This window comes from Nilaparvata lugens, unplaced genomic scaffold (assembly GCF_014356525.2).
Source record: "Nilaparvata lugens isolate BPH unplaced genomic scaffold, ASM1435652v1 scaffold5286, whole genome shotgun sequence".
NCBI lineage: Eukaryota > Metazoa > Arthropoda > Insecta > Hemiptera > Delphacidae > Nilaparvata > Nilaparvata lugens.
This window is the reverse complement of record NW_024091156.1, coordinates 9,801-23,310: the sequence shown is the minus strand read 5'-3', so window position 1 is coordinate 23,310 and position 13,510 is coordinate 9,801. Positions and strand designations below refer to the sequence as shown.

Below are 13,510 nucleotides of genomic sequence, written 5' to 3'. Positions count from 1 at the left end.
AACGGCTTAGCTGAAAAGGGGTGAACATAGCAAAGACTATGATAAGAAAGTGTGCTGAAAGCAAAACCGATTTAAACTTGAGTTTGCTTAACTATCGGAATAGTTGTGTTGCGGGTCTCAATTATTCTCCTTTTCTGTTCAATTCCTTGACTGCGCCATGTTTAAATATCTTAATAAATTCTTAGCCATTTGAAGCAACCATCTTTATTCACGTAGATAACAAACTAAACTCATTGAACAACTTATTATTTTATCAAACAGTTATCATGTGATTAAGTAACATCACATGATATACAAACACTCCCTAATTATGTTGAAAACGTGATGTTTCGATCTCTCAAGCACGTTCTCGATGGCGATTTCCTCCGGATCCTTGATATTAATACGATGGCGGACCACGCTGGAATTCACGCCATGTAGTCTGCGTTCCCTCGGCATGATGATGATGATGACAATGTTAGATTCTGAAAAATAAAAGAATAACCATCAGGATGATATAGAATTAGAGTGATAGAGTACAACTGCATGTTTTTAAATCAGTTGTGAATAAGCATTGGTAGAAGAACGCTGTGTGAAAATGTTATCTCAACAACAGATAATGTTGCATGAAAGATTACGATTATTAACTTTTGATAAAAGATGGACGAAATCTTCTCAGCATTTGTTGGTGGAAAACATGGCAAAAGAGGGATTTATATTTGCATGTGTACCAGACATTGTGTGCTGTGTATTTTGTTCAATTTATTTGGGAAAATGGGAAGAAAGTGACATACCAGCAATAGAACATGCAAGGTACAGTCCGAACTGTGCATTGAGAAGGAAAGATAATATAACAATTTAAGAGGAGAATTTCGATAATAATATTCTACGTCAATATGAAGAAAGATATTTAACTTTTAATCGTGTAGAAGATTCATCTGTTCAAGGAGAGTATTTTGAAAATCATCATCGTCATCTTCATTGTGACTATTGTAAATCATTATCTGATAAAGCAGACTATTTTGCGAGAGATGGTTATTTCTTACATAAAAATCACTATCTGCAATGTGTCTATTGCAAATATATTATTGAATATCCATTTGAAAAAGTAATACATTTACCATTTTGTTTATATGAAGAGTGTGAGAAAGAAGGGGGAGGAGAAGATTACCCAGAGCTCGCGACTCCTTGGGGTCTCTGCCTCGTCGTCCACTGGAGTGGGAGTGCTGGATGGAGCGTCGTCAACTATTGCCACATCCGCCTGTGCACTGGGTCCTGAGGGTAGTGCTACTGGGTACGAGACATCCGAATTTGGGTTGGAGTCTTCCATGGTGAAGTGGCAGATTCTTGGCTGACAGCGTGGAAGTTCAAGTGACAGTTCGGTAGTGTGTGAGCAGACAAGCGAATCGATGCTAATTTGCTTAAAATTAGATAAGTGATGAGATAAGTGAACAACAAATATTTATCACAGTGATTAGTGCCGCGAGATGACTAGAGGATAATTCAGTGCACGTTGACCTTCAATTGTTCGAGGTAAACATATAAACATTAAAAATTAACAATAAAAATAGGACATATAGTACTAACATATAGAAATTTCTTGTGAGGTAGGATACAAAACCTTCTTGTTTTATAATTTTCGTGTGGTTCAGTCCACATACAAAATTGATCTGTTCAATCTCAAGTTCGTTCTTTCTCTCCCCTAAAAATTCATCACTAGTTGACAAATCTTTTACCCGCACTGATCATGCAGGGCACGGCTGATTAATAATTGGGGTTTTGTGTCCCTCTGGTTTGATTAGGATTGTTATAATGAATATTCAGGCTAAGTTTGACAAGTTGGGATTGATCCAAAGTTTGAAAAAATTTCTGGGTACTAGTGAAATAATTATGTAATCTAATGGTGTAGCTGTACATGCCTAGGGGTCTCATCAGAGGCTAACACAGTTGGGCGCCATGTGTCAAGTTCTGCTCCTGGGAGGGGCATGAACATGCACTAAAATTGATAATTATAAACTCTTACCAATTAAACCAAAACTATAATCGTAAACCATGGGCAATATTCCTCAACGTTTAATGCCCCACTGTTTTGTTCCGTAGAAAGAAGAGGACGCAAAATGAATAAGTGATTTATGATTAGAATAGTCTGATTAAATAAGATAATTAAACGGTTGTAATATTTGAGGTTATGATTCAATGATAGATATTTGTAGGTTAGATCGGTTGATGTTTGTTTAATCGAATTGTCGATATTACTTAGGTCGATGTATTGAAGCAGAATGACTAATATATGGATGGGACAGATTGAAAAAGTTAATTTGCACAGCAGAGGGTTTGACAGTCTACAAAGGTAGCCGAAGTAAGGGATCTGAGACTCTAACTTAATATGGTAGGTGGCTATAATATAGTGAGGTGGAATTAAATTCACTTTAATAATAAAATACAGTGCAACTTGAATCTGCTGAAAATAAATCCTGTTGTCACTATGATCAAACAGAGATAGTAACTTTGGAGTGAACCTTTTCTCCAAGTGATGACCAATATATCCAGAATCCAATACTTGTGCCGTAATTTGGAAAGATATTAGACCGTATGAAACAACAGGTAGAATGGCAAATCCATGCGAACCAGGTCTCTGATAAATACTATAGGTTATGTAGCGAAGTGCTGGACCAAAATAGTAAATATTTCGAGCACCGAGTTTAATTCTAACGTTGTCTATACGATCTATTACCTCTCTTTTCAACGTTGATCGGCTGATGATGCGGGATTCACTTCACCTCGGTGTAGCAGGCCGGTGGGAGTCGATTTACTATTTGATTCTGTGGGATACTCCCAATGACAGAATTTATTACTTGATAAGAAAAACGACCACCACTTACCACCAGAATAGATAATAGTCTAATGATAGATACTATACTCGCTACTGTCTGACTATTGCAAAACAGGACGTGTCCTGAATGATCAATGTGTGTCAGTCGAGAAAGAACGAATTTGGAGGTAAAATGAAGTAAATCCAGTTTAACAAAACGGTAATATGGATATATTCTGATAGATAAACTGTTACAGCAAATATGGAATAAATTAATGAACAAATTATGTGAATAATAATTTTCGATAGATACAAAATAAATATTGGTTGATAGTAGATTTGAATCTTTAATTTATAAATATTATATAGAAAGTTCGGTATTCTTCAATTAAACAAAATGAAATGGATAATAGCCCTTGGAAAGGGTCATAAACTGAATTAGTTCAACAAGAAAAAACAAGTTAATATGAAATAGTGATTCAGAAAATAGAATAAATTAATAATTGAAATTATTCTCAGGGTGTGGTTTCGCCTAAGGAAAATAGACCTTTTAGCTAAGTACAGCGTGGATAGTTAAATGTATTTAATATTATAAAAATTAATTATGATAAGTTTTTGTACCCTTAAAACTATAGTCATGACTTTTCTAACTGAACGAATTTATGCGCTGTACAATTTTCGCAGATTTATGGGGATCCCCTTTTATATTCGAACAACTTACGTAGACTTTTGTTTCCGTTTTTTGGTTTTTCGAAATATATTCGGCCGTAGAATATATCGTTCCGGCTGGGTCCTTCCACGTGGCGAAAAATGTTGAACAGACTTCACTGATATAATTTAGGGGTTTATTTAAATGAAATTTAAAATCTTGATATCACAATTATTATAGGAACTTTGGAACAACTTTTTAAAAAACAGAAAACGAAGATTAAGTTACATGAAACAGAAATTAAAGCTTTTAAACAATTAGGTACGTGGACTAGGTCTGCATCCTACCGATGATCCTTGCAAAATGGCCTCGAGTCTTCCTCTTCCAATTTTCACTTCAATTTCTTCTCCAAATTTTATCTTGCCAAATTTACATATTAATTCGGGATTGGTCCGATCCTGTGACGTAACCAATACGCCGAATGGGTGGTGTCACTGTGTCCAACTTTAAAGCTTTAAATATGGTGAAATTCCTGGTTCGAAGTTGTTCCAAATTATTATATAGTTTTTTTTTTATAATTATAATAATACATAAATAATAGAATTTGTCTATGATGATATACTTTTAAATTGGTTTCAATGAACAGCTAATGATTATAAAACATAGACATGCTAGTATAAGATACAGTAGACAAAGATATATATGTTTATAACAATAACGAATAACATAATAAATAAATATTTCTTCCTATTTTTTTTGTTTATATTGTTTTTTATACGCTAGTATATCGACCCTCAAACGTTATATATGGCTAAGCTAGTTTGTTCATATATTTTCAACAAGTATATTTTTCTTTGTAGTTTAAATAAATAAATATTCGGGCTTATTTGGCCTAGAAACGAAAGTATAAAATGAAAAGTTTAATAATATATTATTTCTTTGATCGATGTTTAGTTGAACTGCCTTCTCAATTTGCTACTTGTTACTGAGCTGGCCTTGGTTTGTTTCGGGGTTATGTTTACATTTCGAAACTAACCTTCAAATATAACTTTACCATTCTAATCCATTGGCATATAAACATATATGGTTTTTTCCATTGACTAATTTTGGAAGGCATACAATTACAGATTTATTTATTTCTTGCCTGGTAAGTTAGATAGCGATCGTCTATCGACCTCAGATAAGATTATATGTTTCTACGGTGATAGAAGCTATTCCGTTCTTGTACTAGCCTATGAACAAATTTATTTTGTATTTTGAGGGCTGTACGATCATTGGTACATCACAAAAAAGTCCCTCTAAATTGAGTCGGCGGGTTTATGATACAGGAACAGGATCTATGAGCGCACAGGCTCGATTTACTCAAGTACCAAATGATTGACTCGGTATCTGCTATCTTACGTAGCGGGTCTCAATTAACTGAGCAAATTTTTGGTTCATCGAACACAAAACGGGTTCAAAGTGCCCTAGATGGTGCGCAGACTCATCCGGTGCAACTTAAGGTGATAAGGTACCCCTTAATGGCACGCAGGCCATTGGTAGTAACCTTTAGGAGTGAGGTCTGTCCCTCTAGTCTCCTATGAATTAGATAGAGTCAAGCTGATTTTTTCAGGTTGATCTCTTTACAAAGGTGAGTGTAAACGATACAGTGATTCATTTACCTCAAAGTATAGATTTTTGGCATTTCGCCATGCAATGCAATGTTTAAAACATAGATGTGACTTCAACAGTTAGTCGACATCGGGTAGCTAACTTCCGGCTACTCTTCTTTCGAGCAATCATGTGTACTGAGTTGATGTTTTCATTAGATACCGCCTGTCCTGGATGACTCTTACACAAAAATAGACATAGAACGTTTATAACATTTAAATTTGGCTAACTTTATATTAATCAGTAGGTATAATATGCTTAAATTTGGTACAGACTAGACGAATCAATACTTTTTCATAATTTTGATCTATTACTTCATATCTTTGAGGTTATGGGTCGATATCTAATTCTTTTTCCATGCAATAACATAAAATAGACATATTATAATAAACATAAAATTATTTTTGGTTTTTCTCATTGGTTTTTTACATGACATACATTTATGAATACAATATCTCCTCGAACAATTTTACAATTTTTGGCATTTGTGAAGTTGGCACTTTTGCTTGATGTGTTCTTTCGCTCACAGCTGATTGTTGATTTTTATAATCTCGAAACGATTTCCTGTGCATTCAGGCCAAATGCTTAATTTAATATTCTCAATATTACACTTAATAAAATGTACGCAATTTGTGCACAGATTCTTAATTGGACAAATTTATCCGGCTTCATTTTTAATAATAATTTCCTTTTCCAGGTCTGTAACAATATCCATGGAGCTTTGTTTTGGTTTGAGTTGGAACTCGACCTCGCCTCGTTGTGGGCAAAATATCATAATATTTACACAGTGAGTATTACAGAGATAAAAAATTGTTTACTTTCTTTATCGTCTCTAGTTGAATTGATGCCTACTTATCTCGCTGACCACTAATGTTTATTTATCCTTTCGTTGCGCTTGTTTACATCCGTAGCTGTTGTACCTTTTCTTAGGTTAGCTAGGCTGATACTGCAAACTGGATCTTTGTTGACGATCTAAAATTGATAATTTAATTTTGTTTGCATACTAAATAAACTGGTGAATTTAGATGATGCTTTCAATTTGCCTGTGATGCTTCAAATGTTTATTGAGTATATTTATAATTTCGACAATGACTGATTGAACCGGTTACATGAAATAGGTTAGGTGCTATGTTGTTGTTGTTGGAGACAATCACAACCGCTAAGATGAAATCCAGTGTGTATAATATCGTTGACATATGAAGCTTGGCTATTATTTAATGAAGTTGAATTAAATTTCCATTTTGCTGTCCCTCATTCGGTATTATTTGGGTAAGCTTGTTCCTATTTGATAATTCTTTTTCATAAATTTGAAGCCCCGGTATTTCAGGTATCGGTTCAAAATATTTATCTGCCTTGTTCCTTTTACTCTATGATTGTAATTATTTAATTTGTTTGTTTTAATACCACCATTCATCAGTTTTTTCCAATCGCATTCCCTCATTGCTTTCCAATCATGTTTACTACACCAACTTATACCGGTTTTCCATTTATATTTTCCCATCATGCTTACAATAATAATAAAAAATATCAAATTACTAATCTTCACTTTATCAATAAATTTTCTCAATAACAGCATCACAATCTTTAACAATAACATCATATCAATATCACAACCTTTCATTAATACCGCAGCCACGCTGATAATAAACATAATACAGCACATTAAAACATTTCTTCTCCATTTCATCATACAATTTCTTAATAAACAATAATCAGGTACCTTCATTTCCCACATACAACTCATTAATCTTTTCGATTTCATACAACACATTTCCATATCCAATAGTTCCATATCATTTTCCTTCCAGCAACAATAATCCATGATTTCCTTTCTTTTATTTTCGGGTCTATTCCAGTTATCCTTCCGATTTTTGTGGTCACATAGATAAGCGGCTTGCTTAAATCTAATGTGCCTCCTATGCATGCCATCAGTTGCTTTCTGTCCCTCATCCTGGAGTCGGTCGTTGTGGTCCATCTGGCAGGCTGCTTCACGGTGGTTCTCATCCGGTGTCCATGCGTCCTTCTGGCGGTGCGGTTTGAAACGGGCATGGGGGCGTCGGCGCGTGCGTTTCTTCCCTCTCTTCTTCCGCCTCCTGGCCTTCCGATGCTGGTTCCTACTCCTATTCCTCCGAAGTCGTACGGCTGGTCCCACATCCTAAACTCCTTCTCGGCGGCTGGTCGCTGTTTAGGCCTGGTGTGTCTCTGCCTTTTTCCAAACGTTAATCTCCTTGGTTGGTGTTTGGATGTTGGTATTGCTGACTTTGTAGGCTTGCACTTATTTTCTGAGAGTAGCTGTGTGTATTTGAAGTTTGTTGCTTTTGTTTTGTGGTAATGTGAACTATCATTCTCAATACTTGGGGGTGTTCTGCTTGCAGGTGGATCTGGGATTGTGTGCGGTAACTGTTGCTGCTCGTCCTGGATTTCAAGGAGGCCTGGGGTCGTTACTCTAAGGCGACGTCCTGGATTGATACCTGATAGGTAAGTTGACGAGAGAGGTAGCGTAGCGATTTCAGTTGTACTTTTTACTTGATTATATAAGTCGTTCTGTATCAAGCTACATTGAGAACCAGTGTCGATCAATGCGCGGAGGTTTAATGATGCTAGCTGGATTGTAATGTAGGTTTGATAACAGGCATTTATTTTCTGCGGTAGGTTATCAGTTTCTTCTATCAGCGCTTCTGGAATGTCGTCTCGGAAATTTATACAGCAGTTAACTTCTTCTTCTAATCTGGTACTGGCAATCTCGAGGGGTAGATAGGTTTGAAGGGATTGGTCGTTGTTAGCCAATTGACGGGGTTTATACCTCACGTGCTTCGGGTGACGATGCTGATAACATAGTCGTCGCCTGTCCTGGTTTCGCGCTGCTAACATATTGGCCGGTCTGGAATTCACATGTGTTAACAGTGCTTGAAGACAGGCACGGTCGCCTAGTCAGGAGTTCGGTGAATTACTCTGGTTGCTAGGTCCGGGTTTGCTAACTTGGCCTCCAGAAGCTTCTTTATACTGCGGTTTCTGCTGTGTCCGGTCGGTGTTTATTATGTTCTCCCTTCGATGTTGTTGGTTTGGGTTGTTGTTATTTGAGCGCCGTTGAATTTGGTCTCGTCCGTCGTAATGGGATGGGTTATTATAAGTGGAGTTGAAGTTTCTTTGGTTGTTGTTATATGTTTGTGGTGGGCGATTTGGATTACGATGTCCGTGGCTAGATGAAGTGACTTGGTACTCTTCTCTGTTGTCGGGTTTGCGATGGGGTGCGTAGTTCGGTGAGACGGTGGCAAGCGGATGTTGATTGGGAGCGTGGTCATTCTGGCGGAAGTCGCTCTGTCTATTTCGACCTTGGGGCTTGTCATCCACGGTCTGTAGACAATGTAGATAATTTTCCAGCTCTTTGAAGCTGGTAACTTGGTGGGTGGCCAATGCGAGTCGTATGTATCTCGGCATTTTATCTATGATTAATCTTACCAGCACGGGTTCGGGTACTGAATTATCAAGCTGCGTATTCAAATACCGGAGCCGGGTGATGAAGGTGGTGTAGGAATTATCCACACGTGTGTCGTACTGGCTAGAGACAATTTCTGCCAACAAACCTTGTTGTCTCCCTGCACTCCAATACTTCTCTAGGAAAACTTTTTCGAATTCTTCGAACGTCTTTATCTCCTGGGCACAGTTGTGGAAAAACAATAGTGGTTCACCCGACAGAAGAGCGGTTAGTTTGAGACGCCATATTGGCCAGGGGGTAGGTACTAGTTGGTGTATGGATTTAAGCTGGTTTATGAAAGGTTTCGGCTGTATGGACTGTGGCGTATTATTAAATTTTTCTAGATTGTTGACGAGGGATAACATGCTAGAATTGTCGGCAGGTGTGCAACTACCATTCAGGTTCGGGGCCAAAGTCATTCGGGATTCCAGATGCATGATTTTAGAATCTGTGGCGGCCATTCTCCTTTCGAACTGGGTTTTTTGCTCTTGAATGCCATCTTGCATGGAATTGACCTTGTCGCTTAGATTTTTCTGTTGATCCGATAGGTGGTCTATTCGGCTCTCTAGGGTTAACTGGTTCTCTGCATTTTGTTCAATTTTAAGACTAACCAGATCCACGGAGGTGCTCACGGCTCGAATAGCAGTTTTAAGCTCTTGTTCTAAGTGCTGGCGTCCACTTTCGCACTTAGTGTGATGATTTTTTAATTCAATTTGCAAATGTGCTCGGGTCTGTTCCTCGGTCACCTTTATTTGGTCAACTATTTTCTCCGTCATCCGCTTTTCTAGCTTTTGGGTTTCGTTGGTTATGTCGACCCGCAAGCTTGTGTTCAATTCGGTAAGTTTGCTCTCCATATTTAGGGACATCTCATCCATTCGGATGTTGAGATCATCGGTGATTTTATCTTTAATTTCCTGGGCTTGTTCAGCAATCCTCTGGTCGACCTGTCCTAGGATGGCCGTAGTTTTGCTATCCATGTAAGCAAAGAATTGTCTGTACTCCTCTCTCCGCTCTTCTCTATCCTTGTCTCTCTCTTCCTGTTGCTTGCGCTCTTTCTCCCTCTGTTCTGCTCGGTCCTTGTCTCTCTCTTCCTGTTGCTTGCGCTCTTTCTCCCTCTGTTCTTCTCGATCCCTGTTTCTTTCTTCTCTGTCCTTGTCTCTCTCTTCCTGTTGCTTGCGCTCTTTCTCCCTCTGTTCTGCTCGGTCCTTGTCTCTTTCTTCCTGTTGCTTGCGCTCTTTCTCCCTCTGTTCTGCTCGGTCCTGGTCTCTCTCTTCCTGGCGTATTTTTTGGTCCTTCTTCCATCGTTCGTCGATCTCAAATATCAACTGTTCGTTTGTAGCAAGGGTGCTGTTTGCCAGTGCTATTGATAGAGGTCCGCGAGTATCCTCAAATAATGTTTTTTCTTTATTTGCAGGTATCGAAGGAGCGGCATATGGAGGTGAAGCGGTTGGTACATCCTGGAGCTCGAGCTGGGTGGACGAATGCTGGCCCAGGTTATTGGTGTTGAAACCCATGGAGGATATGCTGCCGGGCTCGCGACTCCTTGGGGTCTCTGCCTCGTCGTCCACTGGAGTGGGAGTGCTGGATGGAGCGTCGTCAACTATTGCCGCATCCGCCTGCGCGCTGGGTCCTGAGGGTAGTGCTACTGGGTACGAGACATCCGAATTGGGGTTGGAGTCTTCCATGGTGAAGTGGCAGATTCTTGGCTGACAGCGTGGAAGTTCGAGTGACAGTTCGGTAGTGTGTGAGCAGACAAGCGAATCGATGCTAATTTGCTTAAAATTAGATAAGTGATGAGATAAGTGAACAACAAATATTTATCACAGTGATTAGTGCCGCGAGATGACTAGAGGATAATTCAGTGCACGTTGACCTTCAATTGTTCGAGGTAAACATATAAACATTAAAAATTAACAATAAAAATAGGACATATAGTACTAACATATAGCAATTTCTTGTGAGGTAGGATACGAAACCTTCTTGTTTTATAATTTTCGTGTGGTTCAGTCCACATACAAAATTGATCTGTTCAATCTCAAGTTCGTTCTTTCTCTCCCCTAAAAATTCATCACTAGTTGACAAATCTTTTACCCGCATTGATCATACAGGGCACGGCTTATTAATAATTGGGGTTCTGTGTCCCTCTGGTTTGATTAGGATTGTTATGATGAATATTCAGGCTAAGTTTGACAAGTTGGGATTGATCCAAAGTTTGAAAAAATTTCTGGGTACTAGTGAAATAATTATGTAATCTAATGGTGTAGCTGTACATGCCTAGGGGTCTCATCAGAGGCTAACACAGTTGGGCGCCATGTGTCAAATATCGGCCTCACGTTGAAGCGTCATGTGTCAAGTTCTGCTCCTGGGAGGGGCATGAACATGCACTAAAATTGATAATTATAAACTCTTACCAATTAAACCAAAACTACAATCATAAACCATGGGCAATATTCCTCAACGTTTAATGCCCCACTGTTTTGTTCCGTAGAAAGAAGAGGACGCAAAATGAATAAGTGATTTATGATTAGAATAGTCTGATTAAATAAGATAATTAAACGGTTGTAATATTTGAGGTTATGATTCAATGATAGATATTTGTAGGTTAGATCGGTTGATGTTTGTTTAATCGAATTGTCGATATCACTTAAGTCGATGTATTGAAGCAGAATGACTAATATATGGATGGGACAGATTGAAAAAGTTAATTTGCACAGCAGAGGGTTTGACGGTCTACAAAGGTAGCCGAAGTAAGGGATCTGAGACTCTAACTTAATATGGTAGGTGGCTATAATATAGTGAGGTGGAATTAAATTCACTTTAATAATAAAATACAGTGCAACTTGAATCTGCTGAAAATAAATCCTGTTGTCACTATGATCCAACAGAGATAGTAACTTTGGAGTGAACCTTTTCTCCAAGTGATGACCAATATATCCAGAATCCAATACTTGTGCCGTAATTTGGAAAGATATTAGACCGTATGAAACAACAGGTAGAATGGCAAATCCATGCGAACCAGGTCTCTGATAAATACTATAGGTTATGTAGCGAAGTGCTGGACCAAAATAGTAAATATTTCGAGCACCGAGTTTAATTCTAACGTTGTCTATACGATCTATTACCTCTCTTTTCAACGTTGATCGGCTGATGATGCGGGATTCACTTCACCTCGGTGTAGCAGGCCGGTGGGAGTCGATTTACTATTTGATTCTGTGGGATACTCCCAATGACAGAATTTATTACTTGATAAGAAAAACGACCACCACTTACCACCAGAATAGATAATAGTCTAATGATAGATACTATACTCGCTACTGTCTGACTATTGCAAAACAGGACGTGTCCTGAATGATCAATGTGTGTCAGTCGAGAAAGAACGAATTTGGAGGTAAAATGAAGTAAATCCAGTTTAACAAAACGGTAATATGGATATATTCTGATAGATAAACTGTTACAGCAAATATGGAATAAATTAATGAACAAATTATGTGAATAATAATTTTCGATAGATACAAAATAAATATTGGTTGATAGTAGATTTGAATCTTTAATTTATAAATATTATATAGAAAGTTCGGTATTCTTCAATTAAACAAAATGAAATGGATAATAGCCCTTGGAAAGGGTCATAAACTGAATTAGTTCAACAAGAAAAAACAAGTTAATATGAAATAGTGATTCAGAAAATAGAATAAATTAACAATTGAAATTATTCTCAGGGTGTGGTTTCGCCTAAGGAAAATAGACCTTTTAGCTAAGTACAGCGTGGATAGTTAAATGTATTTAATATTATAAAAATTAATTATGATAAGTTTTTGTACCCTTAAAACTATAGTCATGACTTTTCTAACTGAACGAATTTATGCGCTGTACAATTTTCGCAGATTTATGGGGATCCCCTTTTATATTCGACAACTTACGTAGACTTTTGTTTCCGTTTTTTGGTTTTTCGAAATATATTCGGCCGTAGAATATATCGTTCCGGCTGGGTCCTTCCACGTGGCGAAAAATGTTGAACAGACTTCACTGATATAATTTAGGGGTTTATTTAAATGAAATTTAAAATCTTGATATCACAATTATTATAGGAACTTTGGAACAACTTTTTAAAAAACAGAAAACGAAGATTAAGTTACATGAAACAGAAATTAAAGCTTTTAAACAATTAGGTACGTGGACTAGGTCTGCATCCTACCGATGATCCTTGCAAAATGGCCTCGAGTCTTCCTCTTCCAATTTTCACTTCAATTTCTTCTCCAAATTTTATCTTGCCAAATTTACATATTAATTCGGGATTGGTCCGATCCTGTGACGTAACCAATACGCCGAATGGGTGGTGTCACTGTGTCCAACTTTAAAGCTTTAAATATGGTGAAATTCCTGGTTTGAAGTTGTTCCAAATTATTATATAGTTTTTTATAATTATAATAATACATAAATAATAGAATTCGTCTATGATGATATACTTTTAAATTGGTTTCAATGAACAGCTAATGATTATAAAACATAGACATGCTAGTATAAGATACAGTGGACAAAGATATATATGTTTATAACAATAACGAATAACATAATAAATAAATATTTCTTCCTATTTTTTTTTGTTTATTGTTTTTTATACGCTAGTATATCGACCCTCAAACGTTATATATGGCTAAGCTAGTTTGTTCATATATTTTCAACAAGTATATTTTTCTTTGTAGTTTAAATAAATAAATATTCGGGCTTATTTGGCCTAGAAACGAAAGTATAAAATGAAAAATTTAATAATATATTATTTCTTTGATCGATGTTTAGTTGAACTGCCTTCTCAATTTGCTACTGGTTAATGAGCTGGCCTTGGTTTGTTTCGGGGTTATGTTTACATTTTGAAACTAACCTTCAAATATAACATTACTGTTCTAATCCATAGGCATATAAACATATATGGTTTTTTCCACTGACT

The 13,510-nt window shown here is 37.2% G+C and overlaps 1 protein-coding gene across 1 annotated transcript; it reads right to left on the bottom strand.

Moving 5' to 3' along the window:
- Positions 1 to 7,389: 7,389 nt before the first annotated feature.
- Positions 7,390 to 13,203, bottom strand: LOC120355931 (RNA-binding protein 25-like). The gene has a single exon (XM_039444690.1). It carries the CDS (start codon positions 10,248 to 10,250, stop codon positions 8,022 to 8,024), a length of 2,229 nt encoding a protein of 742 aa, XP_039300624.1. The 5' UTR covers positions 10,251 to 13,203; the 3' UTR covers positions 7,390 to 8,021.
- Positions 13,204 to 13,510: the final 307 nt, after the last annotated feature.